This window comes from Gamsiella multidivaricata (assembly GCF_025024155.1).
Source record: "Gamsiella multidivaricata strain RSA 2152 chromosome Unknown BC939scaffold_4, whole genome shotgun sequence".
Taxonomy (NCBI): domain Eukaryota; kingdom Fungi; phylum Mortierellomycota; class Mortierellomycetes; order Mortierellales; family Mortierellaceae; genus Gamsiella; species Gamsiella multidivaricata.
Window position 1 is genome coordinate 445,775 of NW_026251712.1, and position 20,280 is coordinate 466,054.

Here is a 20,280-nt window from a genome sequence, read left to right on the forward strand (position 1 = left end):
AGGGAGTAGTTCTAGGTGCACAATTCTCTTAATAAACAATCGGCACCGAGTGGTGGCAGATTCAGAGAAATAGGGCACTTTATATAAGCAAGACAATATGGTGAATACACCACAACCCTTTTAGCCCGGAAATGTCAAGTGGAAAACTTTTAATTCCACATGGTGGTCAGGAACTTGTCCTTTCGAGACAAGGTGTTCACGTCCGTGTGCATACCATCCGGAACTACCTTAGACAAGGAGGGTTGAAAGGATACGTTAAGTCTAAGAAGGACGACCAAATAATCGGTACATATTCGCTCGCGGCCATTTACATTGGACTGCTGAAGAATGGCGTAATATAATGTTCTCGGACGAAAGCATAATCAGCAGGGTAGGATCCTTCGGAAGGGAGCCCTACTACAAAAAGCCCAAGGACAAGACGATCAGGGTATTTCAAACCAAGAAAACCAAGCAAGTGGGGGCTGCAAAATGATGATCTGGGGTTGCATATTCAGTCGAGTCCAGTATGCTTTATTACCGTATAAATTCATTACCTCTAGAACTTAATTTCGAGTTAATTAATAAATATTACGCTGATATGGTATGTAGAGCTACATCTCTTCCTCACTTACCTTTGGAACCAACCCTCTCCTACTACTTGTCTTCTGTCCTTCAGTACTCCTCGTTCATTATGTTATACTATTTCCTTATCTTTTTAACGATCCTCGGTCTATCGAACGCAGATCCCCTGGCATATGGAGCATACCAATCAGGATGCGATGCGTGCTACACAGCAGCTGGCTGTACGTTTGGGACTATTACCATGAATGCTAAAATGCCTGCGGCTATTGTCGGTTGTAATACAGCGCTAGGCACCAGCAGCCTGCTGTACGTTTGGGACAAGTACCATGGGGTCTGGGTTTCCTGCTCTAATTGTCTGCATGTGTTGCAACCGAATTCGCTCCGACTATACGCATAAGCCAGTATGCTGTCGAAAGATGCTTTTTTAAAATATCTTTCGAAAGGAAATTGCCACCTCCAATTAATATCCGTTTATTGATTAACATATACCATCTAGCATGCACCATGATGGTTACTGCACGAGCCGGGGCTAACCATGCAGATGCTATAGCGAGTGCTGTCAGATGTTATATTGTATCGAACAAAATATATAGGGATTGAAATAGAGAGCTATTCAATCTCATTTACAGCAAACAAAGTGAACATGTACCAATGACCATATGTGCATGTATTGGCGTTCTTGAGTGCCTGCTTTTCACACAGATGTCTGCATGAACAATGGTCATGCTGCAAGAAGGGCTTGTGATATACTTTTTTCTATTTAATATCCAAAGACTTTGCTTTGCCAGAACGGTCTCAGAAAGCTCCATCATAATGAAGCAAAGACGAACAAGGACAGTACCAAGGACCGTCTAGAACCACTGCCTACTAATCAGTACTCGGACCTTTTTAATCTTTACCGAACGTGTCTATCTTCTTAACCATGGCGGTCAAGTTGCGCCTTGTGTTCTGGAGAATAAGTGTGCAACAAGTTCAAATCTGAGTGTGTGGTTGAGTAGATGTTTATTAGACGAAGGAGTATGTAAGATCGATATCAGTGAAAAACGAGATCCTCTTTTAATAGTGGGCAAGTCATGCCTTAGGGAATCTCTATACATGTATCTAGTATAGGAGACTAGAAATGATAGCGGATTCAGAGAAATGGGGCACTTTATATAAGCAAGACAATTTAATGAATGCACCGCAGGCATCGATGACGAGGGATCCAGCTCTGATGGTGCACTTATTCCGCACATCCCATTGTCCGAGAGGCTCGCAAATACGTTTGATAGGGTACAAATGTGGGTGAAAACATTGTCGATCTTGTCACAGAGCGAATTTTTCTCCTTGAAGGCGTCTTTCGCTTCCTTGCCTGACTATTGATGCAAGTTCCCTTTCTCCAACACGGCTGTCTGATTAAGGCGCTCCATTGGAAGACTCAGTACGCTCCTCAGCCTATTCAATTCAACTTCTACAACTGTACAAAGCAACAATTGAAAACGACTATATCAGATGAGAACCTCTCCAGGGACCGAGTTTCCGAGTTTATTACTAAAATATTGGTCCTACTTTTGTCTCTGCAGCTATATCGAGAGGTTTTGTCGCCCTTATTAATCGACGCGATTGTGGTTGAGTAGATAATTATTGGACAAAGACTGGGGTTCTATCAATTGGCAACGGTACTCTTAAATAATTGTGACTGTGCGGGTCCGGATCATTAAATGGTGTGATATGCAACTGGTCTTGTTCTAGTGCAATAGAACACGAAGGAGAGTGACAAGGAAGGGATTGTGAATCGAAAACAAACAAAAGAAAGAATCAATAGGGAGTGTGCACTTATAGAATTCTCTAAGGCGGGGCCAAATGGTTTTTATTTATTTTTTATTCGACATGGCCTCCTCCAAGAGAGAACAATCAGTTTACAGCGGGAATCCAGGAAGGAAGACGGACCGCGGATTATAGGGTGCTGCAGCATTATTTGGGGCGAGGGAAGTTAGACATAATGGAGGGCTTATTCGGTTTAAAAACAACTTTATTAACATTGGACCTTGACTAGGAGACGCGATACACGCAGCAGGTCAAGTAGGAGTTAGGTTAGACTAGCTATGCGACATTGGTTATAAATCTGACGCCTCAAGCCAACATAGTTAGTAGGGGACGGGGCTATGCCATGCATGGAAGGCATTTAGGGTCTGGGGCGGGGCCAAATGGTTCCTGGTCTGCTTCTTCCAAAAAATTACTCTCGTAACAACACTTGCCCACACACGATACAATAAGGCAATCACGCATACATCGTCCTACTCATTGTGCCACACTCGATTGGTATACTCCTCCACAGCTAACCATCCCCAGTATCGCTAGCAAGAGTAGAGACGGAGCATTTGCATTCGAGCCTCTGCACCCCAAGTTCGTCCAAATGTTCTTGCTAGACCACCTCGATCACCTTCGTCCTCCCCAAGAGCCATATTTTATTTGTGCAGCGAGTTAGAACTAGAACAAGACGAGTTACATATCACGCCAGCTCTTTTCATGAGACAGTGCGTTCTAACGATCTGGATCTGCACCAGTTTGCAATGTGCACTTGAAGAATTTTTTTAAACATTTTTTTTTTTTATTAACATAAATCCCCATGAGCACAAGAATTTTTTTTAACAGTAATGTGCACTTAAAGAATGGGGAATTTTTTTTTTTTTTTTTTATTCAACATGGCCTCCGAGAGAGAACAATCAGTGCTGGTTTCCTAGTGAATAGTCTCTGAGACTTGTGTCTATCTGGCCCTAAATCTTCTAGTGTGGCAGTCGCACCATCTCCAACAACTTCACTGTAACCTCCCTAAGCGTCCCGAGGTCTTTCTCCTGCGATCCGCTCGGCTAGCTGGCAGGCTCCTCACCTGCTAATCTGCCAAGACCATCTCTCCAATTGTAACCTGTACATCTGGGAGATGGTCTTGATTTCTTGAGAGCACGGAATCCGTTCTACTGGCTTGCGAGCCGAATCCTCTACTATTGTAACATTTCCTCCACCTCCTCGTCCCGTCTTTCCTCCACCTGAGGTCACTGGATGTGAGCTCAGATTAGCCTATTATAAAGTGGGCCTACTCACTTTTGAACTTATACCTGTAACCCCGGCAGGGGTAGCTAAGACGCATGCTGCCAGTGCAGTGGAATAACTTGTACACCCTGGTGTATAGCTGGGAAGTTCTGAACCAGCGCCTCTCGAAGTCCGGAGGCTAGCGCAAGGGTGAAATTTATTCTGAGCATTTTGTCAAGCGTTAAGGAAGGGGAAAGGAAACCCACAACGATTACATGGGGTAGTGCCACTCAATGTGGGGGTCGCCGGGGAAAGGAAACCCACATAACTGAAGTGGGGTAGTACGCCCGACTCATGCTCCAAATAAATTTCTATGCGTAGCACATATTACTGTGCTTTAACCAGGGCTCGAACCTGGTCCCTTCGCGTTACAAGGGAGGTGCCCTGACCAGTATGCTAACTGAGCCATCGGGCCTACTTAAAGAATGGGGAAATGGCACTTTCATTGATATTGCACTTAAGGAATGGTAAATTAAATTTAGAATAAAGTGTATTAAAAAGAGACTTCAATATAACGGAAGCTCGTCTAGCTTAGTCGGTAGAGCGTCGTGCTAATAACGCGAAGGTCGCAGGTTCGATCCCTGCGATGAGCATTTTGCCCCTTTTTAGGCAGTAATTGGCTGCTGGAAGTTACGTGAGAACATGGAAAGTGCAGAGTGAGGCGATTCATGGAGTACGCAATAATGGGAAATGTAGCCATCTCTGTTATCTTTTTCCAAGTTGGGTCCTACCGGTAGCGCCTCTGATAGATCACTACTTACTCATTTGCTAAGAGTAACTGCTGGAACTTGAGAGAATTCGAGAATGGAAAGGCCGAGACTCTGTAGTCATGTCTGGGATAAACACGAAACAAGAAACGCCTTTTTACAAAAGAAAAAAAAGTCTGCAAGAAGTGAAGGAATACCGAACATGAACAGGAACAGGAACATGAAGGGAGGGAGTGCTCCATTAAAAATATGCAGCCCGCAACATGGCACAGCAGTTTTTAGTTTACTTGTTTGTTTGTTGTTGTTTTTTGTGGAGAAATAAAGTTTTTTTCTGTCATGAATAAGGAACATACATAATTGACGCCTTGTCCTGAAAAAGATAAGAAGCTCTTTTCAGGAACACATCGACTGAATTGATCTCAAGATGTATACTCGAAAAGAAAAAAATCGGGTTCCATTACTCTTCATCGTTTTGTTAATCTTTAAGCGCCAACGAATGCATCAAGAAAACGCGTTGTTTTTCAATCTTCTTACACACATACTCATGTCAATTTCTGTTTCGGTTTTTTTTTTTGGTTGTTTATTAAGTTGCGGATATGTACATGATGTAGCATGGATGAGTTTATGAAATGTCAACCAAACCGTCCGAAGTCTGCGCGTCTGACAATATGAGGGAGTCTCTTGTGGACCGAAAAATACGACCGTGACTAGAAGACAGAGCGATGGATGGGTGTTAGAAACTGCTCAATGGCCACCGTTGCATTGCAAAATAATACTAATATAAATATAAAAGGGCACACATACCGGTAATATCGTCGCGATGCCGGCGACTCATGGGCGAAGGGATGGAGAGTGTTGCTGCCAGTTTATCGTCGTCTGCACCGCCGAGAGCGTTCCTGATCAGATGTGTCGAAGCATTAGCTTGATCCCTATACGTGAACTTTCGAATCTGGCTGGTAGGACCCTTGGCCGGCATGCTGTGCGGCGTTAATTCTTCCTCTTCCTCTTGCTGCTGTTGAATCTGTTGTCCCGGTTTTCCATTGACTAGCGATGATGATGCGACTTGCTTAGCCTTGATTTGCTGCCTGTACTTGCGGATTTCCTCCCTGTCCAGAACCATTTCTGCATGACCAGTTCTTCCATCGAGCATATCACCGACCAGCTGCACAACCTCGTTAGACGTCAGTTTGTCCCAGAGTCCATCTGTGGCCATGACTAAAAATCGATCCTCCGGTTGGATCTTATGGTGTCGTACCACGGGCTTCGCTGTGACATACGGAGGGGTCTTGAGATTGCGGCTCGGCTGACGGTAGGCCGGGAAGAGCTGGAAGACCCTGTCCTGAGCCTCCTTTGACCACTTGTACCGGGCATCTCCAAAAGCTCTTGTTGGTTCTGTAATGGAGTAAAAGTCGCAGAGAAATAGATGTTAGCCGTGCTATGGTGTAACACATCAAATATTTCGCATACAATTTGAAAAGGCAGTTCCGCTTACCAAGACCACCCAGCACACGACCACGCATCACAACGGTACTCTCCTCACCAGGATGCTCCCCCTGCAACCTCTTCACCTCCCACGGATTTCTACCCGTCTGATCAAACGACAATGGCACTGCTCTCCAGACATGTCCACCCTCCGGCAACGGCTCCCGCACACCCATCACCGCTCGGCTGTCACCAGTGCAAGCAACATAAAGATCCCTCTCCCTCAAATCCACATACGCCATCAACGCACACGACCCCGAAATCGCCGGCAACAACGATGAACAGGCCAGTGGACGAGAGGGATGTTCCAGAACCCGCTTGAGGCTATCATGCACAATCCGCTGATCTAGCTTCATAAACCCACGCTCGATGGCCTCCATCACGGCCTTCGTATCCTTCGAGTTCCTGACCTGATCGAGCTCCTTGGCAACAGAGGGAGCCAATTCCCGCGCGACCTTCTGACTGCAGCACCATCCAGAATGGCCGTCAAAGACGCCAAAGAATAACCGCTCGATCTCGCCGTACTGGTTCCGGACCACATGACGGGATAGATCGTCCTCAATCGGGTTATTGGATGGAAGTTGATTGACGCAGTATCCCAAGACCACATCCTGATTTGATAGCCTTGTGGTTCCTCTCTTCTTCTTATTCTTTTCCTGATCCACGATCCTAAAAGATTTCTGGTACTGACCCAACCGAAGCTCGACCTGCTCTGGCGTCAGCATCCCAAGGGTCTTCTGGGACCCATGCAAACCCTGCGATGATGGTGATTTCCATAAATCCACCAGTCCAACCCGTCCTCCGTTTTGCTCAGGCACTCTTTGTGACATTAATGAGGATGATCCTGAAACAGAATGGCTCTTGATCAGCGCCAAGTCGCTCACGAACACGTTCCACTGATCTCCAAAAGTCTTCTTGGCGCTCCAGACCGCAATACCCACACCCGCTGTAAATACCCCCGAAAAAAACGCCCATGCGATGGCCTTGCGTGATAGATCCAAATACCAAAGGATGGGGTCCCAATGTGGAGGCCACGAATTCCACCGTTCTCTGAACCGCCCGTTGTGCTGCCGCTGCTGATCGTCTGCTCCTTTATGGCTATGAGAGTGATGACGCTGTTGACGACCCATTCCTTTCTGGCGCAGATAGTACAGTAGTCTTTGGCGATACAAAAAGTGTTGGCGATGGTGCTGTAGGGCTTCGTAATGGAGACGGGAGGTGTGTTTGTGATGCTCCTGGTGCTCCTGGTGATGAGACGGGTCATGGCCTTGGCGATGGTTTCTGTGGTGCCGATGTTCCTTGTTGCTGTGGTGATGGCTACTCTCTGAAGACCCATAGTGCTCGTGACGCTGCGGCCTGTCGCTCTTCTTCAGTGGGTTAATACGAGCTGTTGACTGAGTGCCTTCGATCGATGCTGCTCCCGATCGTCCTGTGGCCCCTGTGTCTGTAACAGTAGTGTTGCTGGGCGCATCCCTGAACTCGCCTTTCTTGGCTAACCTCTTGATCTTCTTTACTGGCAATTCGTCGTCCTTGTGTGTGCGAGGGGTCCTCCAATACCGTGAGTTGGCGGTGAAGGCGGAAGTCGAGAAGGAGGATGGGTTCGACAGAGACCGGGACTTTAGGCGTGGGGTTGGTGTTATCCTACTCAGCAGCCCGTAACCTTGATGGGCAGAAGAGTGAATGGCGGCCAGCCTGAGTGACATTGCTTCCTGGTCCTGATCAGCAGCGGGTTGAATGGAAGCGATGGAAGGAGAGAGGGGGCCATGAGGCCATGGGTTCCATCGCAAACTATTGGCAGCTCATTTTTCAGGCACCGCCCCAAAATTTAAATTAATGCGCAGCTGGGCTATCTTGGCAAAAAAGAAGTGGTCTGACGACTGCATTACAAAGACTATGTAGACTGAAGACAGACGGAAACGTAGACTGTGTGAACAAAGATGTATACCTGTTGTCGCTCTCCGTATCCCTGCTGCCCACAAAACAAGATCCGCTCGTTGCCTTTGTTATCCACCGTCAAGCCTGTAGAGAACAAGCGGCTGCAATATATGCACTATTACAAACTTTGATAAGATTCACCCTTCCTCAGTTTCTGTGCTCTCGGTTTATTCTGCTATGCTACTACCCGAGCATCCACACGCGTTTGATCTTGTCTAATGTAGTTTATGAGTGCATAGAGGGCGGAGCACCTCTCAATGGACCATCTGGTGCGGGGACCCAATTTTCGGGTCTCAAACTGAAATCATCAGGAGTGTATATACAATTGCGTGTGGCCCGACGACATCCTTAGCACTGACGTCCAAGATTGTGCTTGGTGCCACCTTTTTGCTGCATCTTGTGGGCATCCGTAACGGGATCGTCTTTCTTGTTAAGCATATCGGTGTCGAATTCACTCTCGCTGGCAGCCAGTGACTCCGCCGCCCAGATCAGATCGCCGACGACGTTTTCTACCAGATCCTGACTGAGCGACTCTCTGACGACAATTCGAAGGATCTCAATCTTCTCCTCGTTCGGGGGAAGCGCATAGTTGGGAACAATCCAGCCTCGGGTACGCAGCAAGGTCGAAATGCCTGCCTGCTTGACATGAGGGTTCTCCTTCTTGAAGGAGTCTGTCAGTTTGAAGGACACAACAGGCAGGGCTGGATTGTATTCAATACCTTCCTTGATGGACTTCTGGTTGGACTCCAGGCTGCTCTTGTGCTCGACTCCAAAGACCCCCTTGGGGCGGTGCATATCTGACACCATATCATAGTATCCGGTGCTCTCCAGTGCCATAGACAGCACTCGTGCGTTCACCAGGTCGGTCTCGATGATAGACTTGTAGCCCTGCTTTCCAAGACGAACAAAGTTGTAGTATTGACCGATCTAGTGAAGCAAGATAAAATGAATAAAATGTTAGTAAGCAACAGAACCTATAATGCAGTACAGCAAGAATGTTCGCATTCCTTTTCAATCTTTACCATGAAACATGCTGGGCGCGAAAAGTTCAGTGTGTATGTCTGTTCTTCAGCTCCCAGATATGTGAGCGTAAACACCAGTTCCTTGGGGAGAAACTCCTCGGATTTCCAGAGGACCCATCCGATGCCAGCATAGGCGAGTCCATATTTGTGACCAGACGTGTTGATGGATTGAACACGTGGCAAGTCGAAGCTCCACTTGAGTTTAGGGAATGCGAAAGGGGCAACGAAACCGCCGCTGGCTGCATCGACGTGGATTGGAATGTCCCAGCCCTTCTCCTGCTGGATGCGGTCGAGTTCCTTGGACATGCCTTCGACGTCCTCAAAATGGCCCGTGTAGGTACTGCCGAGAATAACAAAGACGCCGATGGTGTTTTCGTCGCAGGCCTCGGCTGCCTTTTTGATGTCCAAGCAGTGATGACTCTCTACCGAGACAGGGATCAGACGGCACTCGACATCAAAGTAGCGAGCAAACTTCTCCAAAGCAACCTGCGCATTGTTTCCCATGACGATGTTGGGTCGCGAAGTGTCCTTGCCCTCGGCCTTACGCTTTGCTTGCCAGCGCTTCTTCATAGCCAGCCCTCCGAGTTGCACAGCCTCAGAGGATCCAATGGTGGATGTTCCCACAGCACCTTTGCTCTTCCACATATCCCCAATGATGGAAACGCATTTGGCATGGATCTTCATAGTTGCGGGATACTCGTCCTATGAGAACATTAGAACCAAACGGAATGTGAATAAAAAATGTCAAGAAAAGACAATTTTTTTGATCGTAACTGTAGTATACCTGGTCAGAGAGATTCTTGCTAATGTTTTCCATGATCAGCTTATCAGCTTCGGGCTCCATCCAAGTATGAACTAAAATTTGATTATTATTATTTTTTTTTTTCCAAAACGTCAGCTACACAAACACACCAATAGGCCAGCAAATGTGCCATGATGAGCGGCACAGCACCGTTTGTTAATACTTACCAAAGGATGCCAGGTTCATGGTGGGGCGTCCATCGAGCTCGAGTTCATCGTGAATAAGCTGGTAGGCCGCCGCAGCCTCGGTCGACTGCTCAGGCAGCTTGTACTTTGGGATATCCTGGGTCGCATATCGTGAACCGTAGGCCAAGCTATGGATAGTCTTGGACTTGCCCATGAGTTGGTGGGCGGGCGACGCCTTCGCGCGCTTCATGATCTCATCAGAGTCGACGTGTTTGTGGAGCATATGGATAACGTTGGAGGGGAGATGGGTTGTGTTGAAGGCGAAAGAGGAAAGTATGAGGGAAGAAGGAGGGGATGTTCACTTTTGCCCTTTTATGTCTTGGTGGGGAACACAGGGTCTAACCAAAGAATTATCCGGCGCATGATGTAAGTTTTGGATTTTTTATTAATAAAGAAAAAAGTTCCCAGGCCACTTGAGCGTCATGGTTCGCGCATTTCACAAGGAAGAAAATAAAGAGCGGAAAAGGTCGAGTGCTGCCCCGCTGTGGCCGTTCTATGTGGTTTATGCGAGACACGACATGATGTAACGATTCGACTGGATTGGCGACAGTCCCGTTTGTGGGGTCGTGAACCGGAGCGACGAACGGAGGACGTGAATAAAACCCTCCACTTCCCGCACGTTGGTCAGTGCTTGGAAATAGAGGGCAAAGGGGATCAGCGGAGTATAATGAAGCACTCTGCATTTATGCATGCGGGCCAAGTCGACGAGAAGGGGTCTCAGCCATGGTTCTGACGAGCAGTCATAGTACACGCTCAGGAGTTGTCTATCTAGTCTCCTTCTTTGGTTGCCATCTACAAACCTGGGCTCGAGCTACGGCCAGTGCACAGTTCGTGGTTGTAAAAAAAAGGGTGGCTGCAAGCAGAACAGCATGAAGAACAGGAGACAAATTTGCATTGCGCGCGCTGCTTCAATGACGCTTTACGCCACCAATTTTTGGTAATCCCTGCAGATGGCATGCACGCCGACCAGGTCGACTATGTGGTCAAGGCAATGACTCCTCTTATGAAGGTTACTACAAACGAAGGTTTGCTGTGCTAGTCATGCGCTTAGCGATCTGTTACGTCCGCGAAAAAAAAAAGAGAGCGCTCTCCTTTGAAAAAGATAAGGAGAAGGATCGTGTCCGCGACAAGATGAATAGGTAGGAATGGGAATACGTTTGTCCCTTTAATAGTATCGACATTTCAAGGCCCTCCTTCTCTTCTAGCTTCCTTCATTTTTTTTATTCCTTCGCCAAAATACACAAAGACAAAACATGCCTCGACACCAACAGCACCGCAGCCCGTTAAAATCGCAAAGGAAAGCATTGCTAATGTTCTGTATCGGCCTTGTGAGCGTGCAGCTTGCCTCAGCATATGTAGAAAAACATCCGACTAGGATGAATGTCCACCTACGAGAAACTCTCTGCTTGAATCAAATAAAAATGTGCGCCGCCTCGTGTCGAAACAAAGTGCAAATCGAGACATGGTAGGAGATCCGAGGCAGGTCTTGAATGTCGAAAGTCGTAATAAACAAAGATCTCGCTAACGTAACCTGCTTGGGATGCCGCTTTAGCGATATAGAGACACTTGAATGGAGCTGCATCTGTGCCAGCGACATCAACAAGGCTTTAAACGACTGGCAGTTCCCTATCCCGTTCAAGTTATGCAGAATGAACCTCCTCAGCTGTATCCAAACTTGTCAAGAGAAAGAAGATCACGCCTCTAGTCAAGTGTCTACAGACGGCTCTAACGGCGTCTTTGAAGCTGAGGCTGAGAGCATGCTAAAGCAGCGATCGCAATTATCGCCGCCAGACCAACGCATGAACGACGATTTAGATCAAGACGATTGGGATGCGATCGAGGAGGTCCAGATCTTACAGCGACATTCAAGACTTGAGGAGGGAGCGTACCGTCGATTCGGGGAAGAAGGATACAAGAGGAACCTGCTGAACATGAAGAAAAAGCAGCTCCACAAGCATCTCTGGGCCAAACAGCGGTACGAAATCAATGCCGAACACTTCTCTAAGCAAGAAAGCGAGCTTGGTGATGCCAACGTATTCCGAGGGGAAGGCGCATTGTTCACAACGATGATTGATCCGACTGGGCGTCGCGATGTGCATTGCGTGGCGCGCTGTCAGACACAGTACTCTTGTGGGACACAATCTGCGCCTGAGTACCGCGGTGTGTTGCAGATCGTCAGGCCCGCGTAGAGTATGGTAGCACAGAAAAGTGATGAGCAACAAGATAACGAGAGAGCGATCCGACAGAGGAAAATGCCGATCCTTCGGAAGGCAAACAGGTCCACCTAGTCTCGATCAGAGATGGTTCAGGATCCGCTATTGCTCCTCGGCTGCTCTGTGCGACACGCCATTTGCAATAGTCTACAAATCGTCTGACGAGTGGTCTCAGGCTGCTGGCAATGTGCACTGACAATTAAAGCATGCACCAGATCTTCAGGACTTACCGTTTGATGTGGACCATGTGAAGATGCCGGCATATTCATCGTGCAAAAGCATATGCCTGCGTTGCTGCCGAGTGTTATTTCCTTTCTTATCTAGCTCCCGACTGATTTGTCCAAATGCCGGCCTGAAGGAGAAGGGAGCTCTTTTTATTTGATTGCAATTTTGTTTTTGACTTTATTTCCCTCGATAGTCTGGCAAGGCGGCCGACTATCTATGAACGACCAGACTGCCAATACAAAAAGCGCCGATTGATACAGGGCTCTTTAATGTACCCACGCTTGGATGGTAGGGAAGAGAGGGAAGAGGGGAAGGGGGAGAGCAGCCTTTGGTTTGCACCAAAGAAGGAATGGTCCTTCGTACCACCAATGCCGAATTTACATCTGCGGATCTAGGATTGGGGATTGAGGATTGGTGGCCAATCCAGTGTTCGTATTTTTGTGTTCGTCTGTTTATCGCACCCTTCGATTGGACAGGCGCCCCCCGAGGGTAGCCACTCGTCTTTCATGCAGCAGCGCATTTCATTTCATGATTTCATGCAGAGCCATGTACGCGCTGAGCGCGTGTACAAATGGGTTCGTGCACCAGCCAGGAGGGTAGGGGAGGGGGAGGGTGGGGCAGGGCGCTTATTTTTTTTTTTTGTACGCCCCTCCCACACCCGTGTTTACATACTACGTACTTTGTCTCCTTTGTCCATTACATTGGACGTCCTGAGTCCCGCTGCTTGGGAACCAGGTATGGAAAAACTTGACATTCGGATCGTCAGGGCTCTTTTTTTCTTTATCTTCATTATCTTTACTTTGTTGGGGAAGACGGAAGGGATCAGTCTCAGGATCGCCATCGAACATGTCTCCGCTCACCTTGCCATTGAGAATGGGGTCATGGGCGCATGGCTCCGTGCTACAAAGACATTGTTGCTATCAACCCTCCTCCTTCCTCCCCTCCTGCCATTATCCATCTGCCACATCATCTTTCGCTTCTAGATTTGTTTACTTCCTCGAAATGCCTGACCTCTTTGTTGATGCAGAATGCAGATGGTTGTGGAGTGTGCAACATAGGATTGCATTGATGGGATGCTCTCAGAGCACATTCTAGGTACCTGTTCTCTCAGGGCGAATGAAAGGAAGAGCAGAACGAACAGGTGTAAAGTCCTTTATTTATACATAACATATATTGTTTGCATGCGGATGAAAATAAAAGGGCACTACCAGGGCCACCTGGATAGAGACGACGACGACTGATCGTTATCTGGGCATTCAATTGAAGACGGGAATGGAGAATGAGCGACGCCGTGGTATTGACGTTCGCTGTGCCTTCTTCACTAGAATGAAGGAAGAATAGAGGCTAGGTAAACAAATACACACGTAAACGCATCATCGATTTCGTCAACGCACATTAACCCATATACTTGAACGAACGCACGCAGCAGACTGGCATGGAGGCAGATGGGCAGAGAGGTGTAAGGCTGAAGTAGGCCAAGCATAGGCTAACATAGTTTTTGGAAATGAAAACAAAATGAAAACAAAACGAAAAAAAAAATTGTATAGCAACGTTCATGTGGATGACCGATGCTCCTTCCCTTTTGCTTCCCTTCTTTTACGTATAACCCTCTATCTTCTTCAGCACCCTCGTTCACTCTTCCACTCCATATGTAAAACTTGGTTGTATCGTATATCTTCCATTCCATTGCGACTTCTCCCAGGCACACTACTTCCCCTTCCTCCACACTTTCTCTCTCTTATCTCTTTCCTTGAGATACCTGTTCTCTTACACTTCTTCTTTACCGTTGTAATTGCGCCCTCAGCTGCATATACACCATTCCGCATTTTCGACTCAAGGTAGGGCAGGCGCAGCCTTCCAGGACCAAGCCATTGAGGATCTGTATCACACATGTACTCTTTTTATCTACGGATCAATACAACATAAAGCAAGACAGGACATAAGGGGGGGTCATGCTCAAGGGTCAGAGATGTGTAAAGTGGGGGGATCGGCATGATGAGTGAAGGCTGATGGATTCCGAGCACAAGCCATGGTCTGTTCAGCATTCGAGTATTCATCGCAGCAAGATGAGAGAAGAGGGGGGAACAAAAAATAAAAAAGAAAGTTCGCTGCGATGCGCAGGCTGGCGAAGCACAGTGATCAGGAATCGATCTCCACAGTTAAGGAAAGTTGGATCTGGATGGCGACCATGGGGCTGATCTCGGACGATGATCTGATGGACCAGTGGCAAGGTTGGTTACTTTTGCTTTGGGAGGTCCCTTTGAGTGTGCCTTTTGCGAGTGGGTGAGTGAGTGAGTGATTGAGTTGAGTGAGTTGAGTGGGTATGTGATTGAGTAAGTGAATAGTAAGTAATATATACGAAAGAAGGCGCGGACCCAGGCGAGAAATATGAGCGGCTCTTTCAAATTTTTTTAGTGCTTTTGAATTTCGTTTTATATTACCGATTTGATTTGATTCGATCGCGGCATGCGCTCCATGCGCTGCTGGATATGCAAAGAAAAGAAAAGAATCCCTGGCTGGCAGTGGATGTGGTAGTGGTGGCGAGGCTCTGTCCCTGGGTTCTGTCTTGCCTGCCTCTCTCTCTCTCTCTCTCTCTCTCTCTCTCTCTCTCTCTCTCTCTCTCTCTCTCTCTCTCTTTTTCTCTCTCACTCTCAGTTCGAGCGCATTGTCCACCCTCCCCTGTGTCTCGCACCTTATTGTAGTCTAAGTTCCTTATTTTTATACTACATGCAAGTACCATGGTCCCTCACCCACCCCAGTCTATGCACACCCACACACATGCTATCCACCATTCATTCGTACACTCAAACACAAACGTCCGAGGCCCCGCCGTCCCACATGGACACAACGGACCGGGTTCGTTTCTCAAAAAAAAATATATGCAGGCGAGACATTTACCCCCCTCCTCCCTGCACACCTTTTAAGACACCTTTAACCTCTACAACGATGCCCTTGACCATTTCTTTCTTTCTCCTCCTCGCCTTCATCCCCTCTTCAACCATATGCAGCCGTACCAGGCACATGAACAAAAACAACGGCAACAGCAACTTATCATACCCCACCATATACCCACGCTCTTTCCCTTTCTTTCCTTCATCCCCTCCTGTCCCCTTACCTCGTCTGTGCCTCGCCTTGTTTATGTTCACATCCTCTTGCATCATTCCTACCCTCTCCATCCTCCTTGCTCCACTATATCCCTCCCATTCGACGCAACACGCTGTCGTAAGCTCTGTTTTCCTCTTCTTTTCTTTTTCTTTCTTTCTTTCTTTCTTTTTTTTTTGGTGGCAAAAATATCAAGTACGTCCAACTCAATGACGCATTGCCGCAAACACGCATCTTTGTCGACCCTCATCGCCGGGACTCTGTGTCGAGCCGTGTATGAGTCAGAGGATTAGGATCGAGTCGTTTGCGTTTGCCCTCTTTCCTCTCCAACTTCTTTTTTTGCGTTCATCCGTTTATCTCACGTTAAAATCGGTCATTAGATTATCAATCACCCACAGCGGTTCTTTTAAACGACAGGGCAGGTCGTGAGAGAATAACACGACGCGAGCTCGCGAAGTGCTCTTTTTTCCAGCATGGAAGCTTCAGATTATATTAACTCCAGATATTGCTCTAAATTGCTTCTTCCGGCGTTTATTCAAAAGTAGGATCCACGCAGATTGATAGATAGCGACAGTTTTTACGGCACCACATCGAGCTCGACCGGCGCTGGAAGTGTCCAGTGGCAAGGATATCATTAGTGCACCTACATTCCGCCCTCCGTCTCTGCAGATAAACCAAGGAAGGCCCGCACATCTCACCTTAACAGCACCGCTTGATGACGGATCAGTCCAGCAACCGCGTTAAGAGGATCAAAAGCAGACCGCATCATACAAGCACCGTTCAGGATTCGGTGGACATGTCCAGTTTCCAGACATCGCCACAGGATTTTGAAATGATGTCTTTAGAAAGGTCAGATACCATGCAGGGCCTCACTAGCCCCAATCCCGAGCAAAGATTCACAATCAGTGGCCTCAATCCCTCGGACCCGTTTGGAAGGACTTCGCAGGATCAATTTCACAAACCTACCAGTGGCACTGGGGCTAGGAGGGACGACGACAGTGCAGCAGCGGCTGCACCTTTACAAGACGAACAGATGCACGGTCAACATTCAAAGACGCAAGCAAGGTCATTATTAAGAAGCCCTACCACCAGCAAATCAAAATCCAAACGACCGATGTCATCAAATAGAAAAGACCAGGACGTAAGTTTTTTCTTTTTTGTTTTTGATGTTCATGTCGGCTTGGACAGATCGCAGGCTGTATGCAGTTTCTGATAAAACCTTGTAATGCGTTAGACCGGCGATCAGGATGATTTTGAAATCGATGAATCCATACAGAAATCCACCATTATGATGAAAAGGCTGCGATCCAAGTCTGAAAGCAAGAAGTTTGGTAAGGCTTTTGACTTTTGAAAATGAGATCGGTATAGAAGGAAAGTCCGGTTAAACTTATTCAGCGGATTGTCTATTCGTAGACATTGAGTATGGGCAAGGCCCATATGGACAAGTTCCAGTGTTCAAGAGGCATTTACAGGACAGCCGAGTAAGTTGGAGCCAGATTGAAGTCAGTCAAGCACGAAAGTAACATGCCAGCTACTGTTTTACTGACCACAGTGTCCTATTACCATCGAATGGCCAAGCAGAAGGATGGGTCAGCAAGTTCCGCAAGTAGCCAGCCGAGTTTTCCATCAAACCAGAATTGTAAGTGAACATCCTGACACCTCTTCTTGCATTTCACTTCAGAGCGAAGAGTATTAATCGTCTTAATTTGCAGTCTACCTTCCCCTGCAACCCGCACGAGAGGATGGCGGGTGTGTAATATGCCAGCAGACAAATGACAGCCCCGAGAACCTAATAGTATTGTGCGACAACTGCGACAGAGGTTTTCACCAACTCTGTTACATGCCACCCATCGAGAGCAAGTATGTAGAAATCGCGGACCTCGAATGGACATGCTACGCCTGTAGCCAACCGCTGAGCACCACGAGTTCCCAGGGCTTATCTGCACTCACAGAGGACATGTCATTGACTGGCCAGCAGGTTCCGCAGGATGTGAAAGAAAACTACCTCAGATCTCTCTCGAAATCGAATCTCCTCAAACTCATTGGCAGGATTGAGTCCTCTTCCCCATCTGTCAAACTATACCCTTCCCGCCTTTCTTCGCCTACCACATCACATTCGGAGCAGCTCATTTTTCCAACGACATCCGTTACAGAGACAGCCGTTCCTCTTGATCTGGCACAAACGCACACTCAAAACGCGGTACAGCAAAGTTCCCCACATCAAGGAATGCAGGGTATTCGAGCTGATTATTTTGGTACGTTCGACAAGGATTGCGCAACAGCTGTTCCAGACGCTCTATAAATCGCTTCGGTCTGACACTCAACTTCATACCGCACTAGATTCACTTGTCAATCAATTTCAGCCTATGCAGAGTTCACCACTACCTAGCATTCAAGAGACACCGACTAATAACTTGCAGCGTACAGTCTTCAATAAGACCACCCCGGCTCCGTCCAATAACCTAGAGTCTCAAAAAGCGAGTGGTGCAGGCACTGCCAGTCAGCCAGGGACACCTAGTACTCCAAAAGCATCGGGTCGTCAAACACCTGGAGCTTCCGGAACCGGATCTACGGGACCGTACACTACCGTCAAAGCCCAAGATCTACCTCCTTATGAAGAGATGATCTTCATGGCCATTGCTGATTTGAAGCAGGAAGGAGGAAGTGCACCCAAGGCGATCCTGGACTGGGTTCAAGCGTATGTGCAGTTCTTCCAAAGAACCCCCAGAGAATAACATACATAAAAAAAAAATCTAATCACTATCTTTCTTGTGCTCTTCCCTGATTAGCCATTATCCAGTTCCAGAGACGTTTCGTGCCTCCTGTGGACAGGCCATCTCGAAGGCAGCAAAAAAAGGGCGTCTTTTGAAGGAGGGGGCCATGTACAAACTGAAGCCCGGCTATACGTACCCAAGAGTAGGTGACCCACGTAGATGTTGAGCTCCATCATATGATACCCTTGCATCCACCTTTGCTCACCCTTACGCATTTCCTACATCCCACCTCGCCCTTGATCAATAGAGGGTACCGCGTGCTGCGGGATCAACGCGCGCCCGATCTCAGTCCCATAACTCGGCTCTTCCTCCAAGCTTTCCCGCCATAGGTGCACCATCAGGCACCAGCTCTATGACCCATACCTACGACCATATCAATAACATTATTGATGCAAATTTATATGGCATGCTGCCAAGTCCGACCTTCCAAGTACCACACACCCATGGCACACCAGGCTTTCCAAGCAACCCAATAACAGGAACACCACAGCCCGTTCAGCAGCCCGGCCAGCCGTTCAAATTTGATCCTCGGTCGACAGTAGGCGTAGGTTCTCAAAATCTGAATACCCGGGATGCAGGCGGCAAAATGGACGTGAAGGCGACTGGTAGTGCAATGGGGTTGGTCGGCTTGGGTGTCACCAACATCTCCAGCGGATACACAGGCGAAGGCGACTCAGATAATACCCAGCGCTCATCAAGCATGTCATCCGTCTCGTCAAGTCAACATTCCTTTACCGGTGCTTTTCCAGGAGGCGATTCACTGTCTCCTCGAAACCTACAAACATCACGTTTGCAGCAGCCGCAGCAGTCTATAGGACAAGGCCGATCTTGGATGATGCCTTCTGGTAACAGCGCTGGCAATCAGCCTCAGGGTGGGCTCGTAGGAGCAGCCCCAACATCGACAGGACACCCCCTTTCGATTGTGACAGGCGACGTACAAAACCAGAGCATGTTCCCGGGACAAATCATGCAAGGCCGTGTTGTTAGTAGCACCGCATCACCAATGCAGTTTACGACACCATCCTTTGGGAGCCTGGGATCGATGACCATGGCCGCGCAGGGCCAACCGCCTCAGTCGCACTCGCCTTTTCTATCGCACGATGCACTGGCCATGAACACAGCTCTCGCCAACCAGACTGCGTCTCGGTCCGGAGGACAACCGATATTTTCATCGATTTTCATCCCTCAAAACCTCCAATTAACTCAGCAAGCACTTCAACAGCCACAAAAGCAGCTGTATCCTGGACCAGGCGCCACGCGCTTTTACGGGTCCCTGTCACTCCCAGCTTCTCCTCAGGATATAGCACCCCAAATGTTGTCGTCCCCACAGTTGTTCAGAGAAGCGATCAGGATGCAACCGAATTCAGCGCTTGGAGGTGTCCAGCAGAACATCGGCTCTAGTCACCTCGACGCCTCCTCGGGTGTCCGATTGGCGCCCAATGTTGCGAACGACGGTTCTATGCGGTTTCCACAGACAGTTATCCCATTTAATAACGCGCCCGGACCCATGCTACTCTACCCGCAGCAAATGCAGCTCGGATTCCAAAATCCACAGCAGCAACAGCTACAAGATCAGCAACAGCAGCAGCAGCAACAACAGCTACAAGATCAGCAACAGCAACAGCAACAGCAGCAGCAGCAGGCACACAACCAACATATGCAACAACAACTCGGTCAACAACAACAGCAACAGCAATCACCTCTCCCCTCTAATACAACAAACACAGGTCAACGAAATCCTCAACATTCAATGGAGGTTCAGTCGGGATCGACGACTCAAGACTCTTCTTATTATACGGGTTCAGGAGAGAAGTCCCCAATGGACGGTTAAAGAAAGCGTTTTTTTAGACCAGATCATTGCCGCACTTACGAACTTTTTTATTATTATTTCAGTCCACCTTTGTCCATGTCTGTTATATTCTGTTTCAACATTATCATCACCTGCATCGTCTTTGCCCAAGTTCTTTTTACATCATCTTCTGTTTTATTTCAATGCGAAAATGCATTACTCTTTTTTTTTTTTTTTTTTTTTTTGTCCACAAATATAACATTTAAACAAAATCACTCTCGTTATGCCAAGGCTCTGTCTAAGCTTTTTGTAGACTGAATTGTGTTGCCACCAAAGTTATCAGTTTCGTTTTAGTCGTGGTCATGGATGAAACTAGGATTTGCCGCATATCCATACATAGACGGTATTATCCCT

At 47.7% G+C, this 20,280-nt stretch overlaps 7 protein-coding genes, 1 non-coding gene and 1 pseudogene across 9 annotated transcripts; 6 read left to right on the plus strand and 3 right to left on the minus strand.

Moving 5' to 3' along the window:
• Positions 1 to 670: 670 nt before the first annotated feature.
• BC939DRAFT_386750 (uncharacterized protein) lies at positions 671 to 856 on the plus strand (the record flags this gene model as incomplete). The annotated part of the gene is made up of 1 exon (XM_051551827.1): positions 671 to 856. A coding segment is annotated over one exon (186 nt), but the record flags the coding sequence as incomplete, so codon positions are not given.
• A 3,107-nt stretch (positions 857 to 3,963) lies between these two features.
• BC939DRAFT_t20 lies at positions 3,964 to 4,036 on the minus strand (annotated as a pseudogene). The gene has a single exon. The product of its transcript is annotated as a tRNA-OTHER (tRNA).
• Positions 4,037 to 4,150: 114 nt separating this feature from the next.
• Positions 4,151 to 4,223, plus strand: BC939DRAFT_t19. Its single transcript has one exon. It is a non-coding gene; the product is annotated as a tRNA-Ile (tRNA).
• Positions 4,224 to 5,112: 889 nt separating this feature from the next.
• BC939DRAFT_391939 (phosphatase 2C-like domain-containing protein) lies at positions 5,113 to 6,544 on the minus strand (the record flags this gene model as incomplete). Its single annotated transcript, XM_051551998.1, has 2 exons — positions 5,113 to 5,729; positions 5,830 to 6,544. 2 exons carry the CDS (start codon positions 6,542 to 6,544, stop codon positions 5,113 to 5,115), a joined length of 1,332 nt encoding a protein of 443 aa, XP_051416979.1.
• A 1,229-nt stretch (positions 6,545 to 7,773) lies between these two features.
• On the minus strand, positions 7,774 to 10,165 carry BC939DRAFT_419056 (pyridoxal phosphate-dependent transferase). The gene is made up of 4 exons (XM_051553047.1): positions 9,746 to 10,165; positions 9,561 to 9,631; positions 8,777 to 9,478; positions 7,774 to 8,681 (listed from the first exon to the last, which is right to left on the minus strand). The coding sequence occupies exons 1-4, from the start codon at positions 9,984 to 9,986 to the stop codon at positions 8,103 to 8,105; spliced, it is 1,593 nt and encodes a 530-aa protein (XP_051416980.1). The 5' UTR covers positions 9,987 to 10,165; the 3' UTR covers positions 7,774 to 8,102.
• Positions 10,166 to 10,979: 814 nt separating this feature from the next.
• BC939DRAFT_525063 (uncharacterized protein) lies at positions 10,980 to 12,168 on the plus strand. The gene is made up of 2 exons (XM_051561294.1): positions 10,980 to 11,228; positions 11,316 to 12,168. The coding sequence occupies exons 1-2, from the start codon at positions 11,017 to 11,019 to the stop codon at positions 11,950 to 11,952; spliced, it is 849 nt and encodes a 282-aa protein (XP_051416981.1). The 5' UTR covers positions 10,980 to 11,016; the 3' UTR covers positions 11,953 to 12,168.
• A 2,930-nt stretch (positions 12,169 to 15,098) lies between these two features.
• Positions 15,099 to 15,901, plus strand: BC939DRAFT_187904 (uncharacterized protein). Its single transcript, XM_051550501.1, has 2 exons — positions 15,099 to 15,577; positions 15,846 to 15,901. The coding sequence occupies exon 1, from the start codon at positions 15,148 to 15,150 to the stop codon at positions 15,514 to 15,516; it is 369 nt and encodes a 122-aa protein (XP_051416982.1). The 5' UTR covers positions 15,099 to 15,147; the 3' UTR covers positions 15,517 to 15,577; positions 15,846 to 15,901.
• BC939DRAFT_187885 (uncharacterized protein) lies at positions 15,833 to 18,056 on the plus strand. Its single transcript, XM_051550499.1, has 5 exons — positions 15,833 to 16,444; positions 16,538 to 16,634; positions 16,717 to 16,784; positions 16,885 to 16,942; positions 17,016 to 18,056. The coding sequence occupies exons 1-5, from the start codon at positions 16,019 to 16,021 to the stop codon at positions 17,603 to 17,605; spliced, it is 1,239 nt and encodes a 412-aa protein (XP_051416983.1). The 5' UTR covers positions 15,833 to 16,018; the 3' UTR covers positions 17,606 to 18,056.
• BC939DRAFT_187902 (uncharacterized protein) lies at positions 17,844 to 20,113 on the plus strand. The gene is made up of 3 exons (XM_051550500.1): positions 17,844 to 18,001; positions 18,104 to 18,219; positions 18,325 to 20,113. The coding sequence occupies exons 2-3, from the start codon at positions 18,184 to 18,186 to the stop codon at positions 19,906 to 19,908; spliced, it is 1,620 nt and encodes a 539-aa protein (XP_051416984.1). The 5' UTR covers positions 17,844 to 18,001; positions 18,104 to 18,183; the 3' UTR covers positions 19,909 to 20,113.
• Positions 20,114 to 20,280: the final 167 nt, after the last annotated feature.

Bases quoted from the DNA above. Each gene is read 5' to 3' on its own strand.
- BC939DRAFT_187902 (XM_051550500.1), top strand. From the start codon at position 18,184: ATGTACAAACTGAAGCCCGGCTATACGTACCCAAGA. The intron at 18,220-18,324 runs GTAGGTGACCCA...CTTGATCAATAG, and splicing joins CCGGCTATACGTACCCAAGA to AGGGTACCGCGTGCTGCGGG.
- BC939DRAFT_187904 (XM_051550501.1), top strand. From the start codon at position 15,148: ATGCCCTTGACCATTTCTTTCTTTCTCCTCCTCGCCTTCATCCCCTCT.
- BC939DRAFT_525063 (XM_051561294.1), top strand. From the start codon at position 11,017: ATGCCTCGACACCAACAGCACCGCAGCCCGTTAAAATCGCAAAGGAAA. The intron at 11,229-11,315 runs GTAGGAGATCCG...ATGCCGCTTTAG, and splicing joins AAAGTGCAAATCGAGACATG to CGATATAGAGACACTTGAAT.
- BC939DRAFT_187885 (XM_051550499.1), top strand. From the start codon at position 16,019: ATGACGGATCAGTCCAGCAACCGCGTTAAGAGGATCAAAAGCAGACCG. The intron at 16,635-16,716 runs GTAAGGCTTTTG...GTCTATTCGTAG, and splicing joins GTCTGAAAGCAAGAAGTTTG to ACATTGAGTATGGGCAAGGC. The intron at 16,943-17,015 runs GTAAGTGAACAT...CTTAATTTGCAG, and splicing joins TTTTCCATCAAACCAGAATT to TCTACCTTCCCCTGCAACCC.
- BC939DRAFT_419056 (XM_051553047.1), bottom strand. From the start codon at position 9,986: ATGCTCCACAAACACGTCGACTCTGATGAGATCATGAAGCGCGCGAAG. The intron at 9,479-9,560 runs GTATACTACAGT...ATGTTCTCATAG, and splicing joins GCAAGAATCTCTCTGACCAG to GACGAGTATCCCGCAACTAT. The intron at 8,682-8,776 runs GTAAAGATTGAA...TTGCTTCACTAG, and splicing joins CGCGCCCAGCATGTTTCATG to ATCGGTCAATACTACAACTT.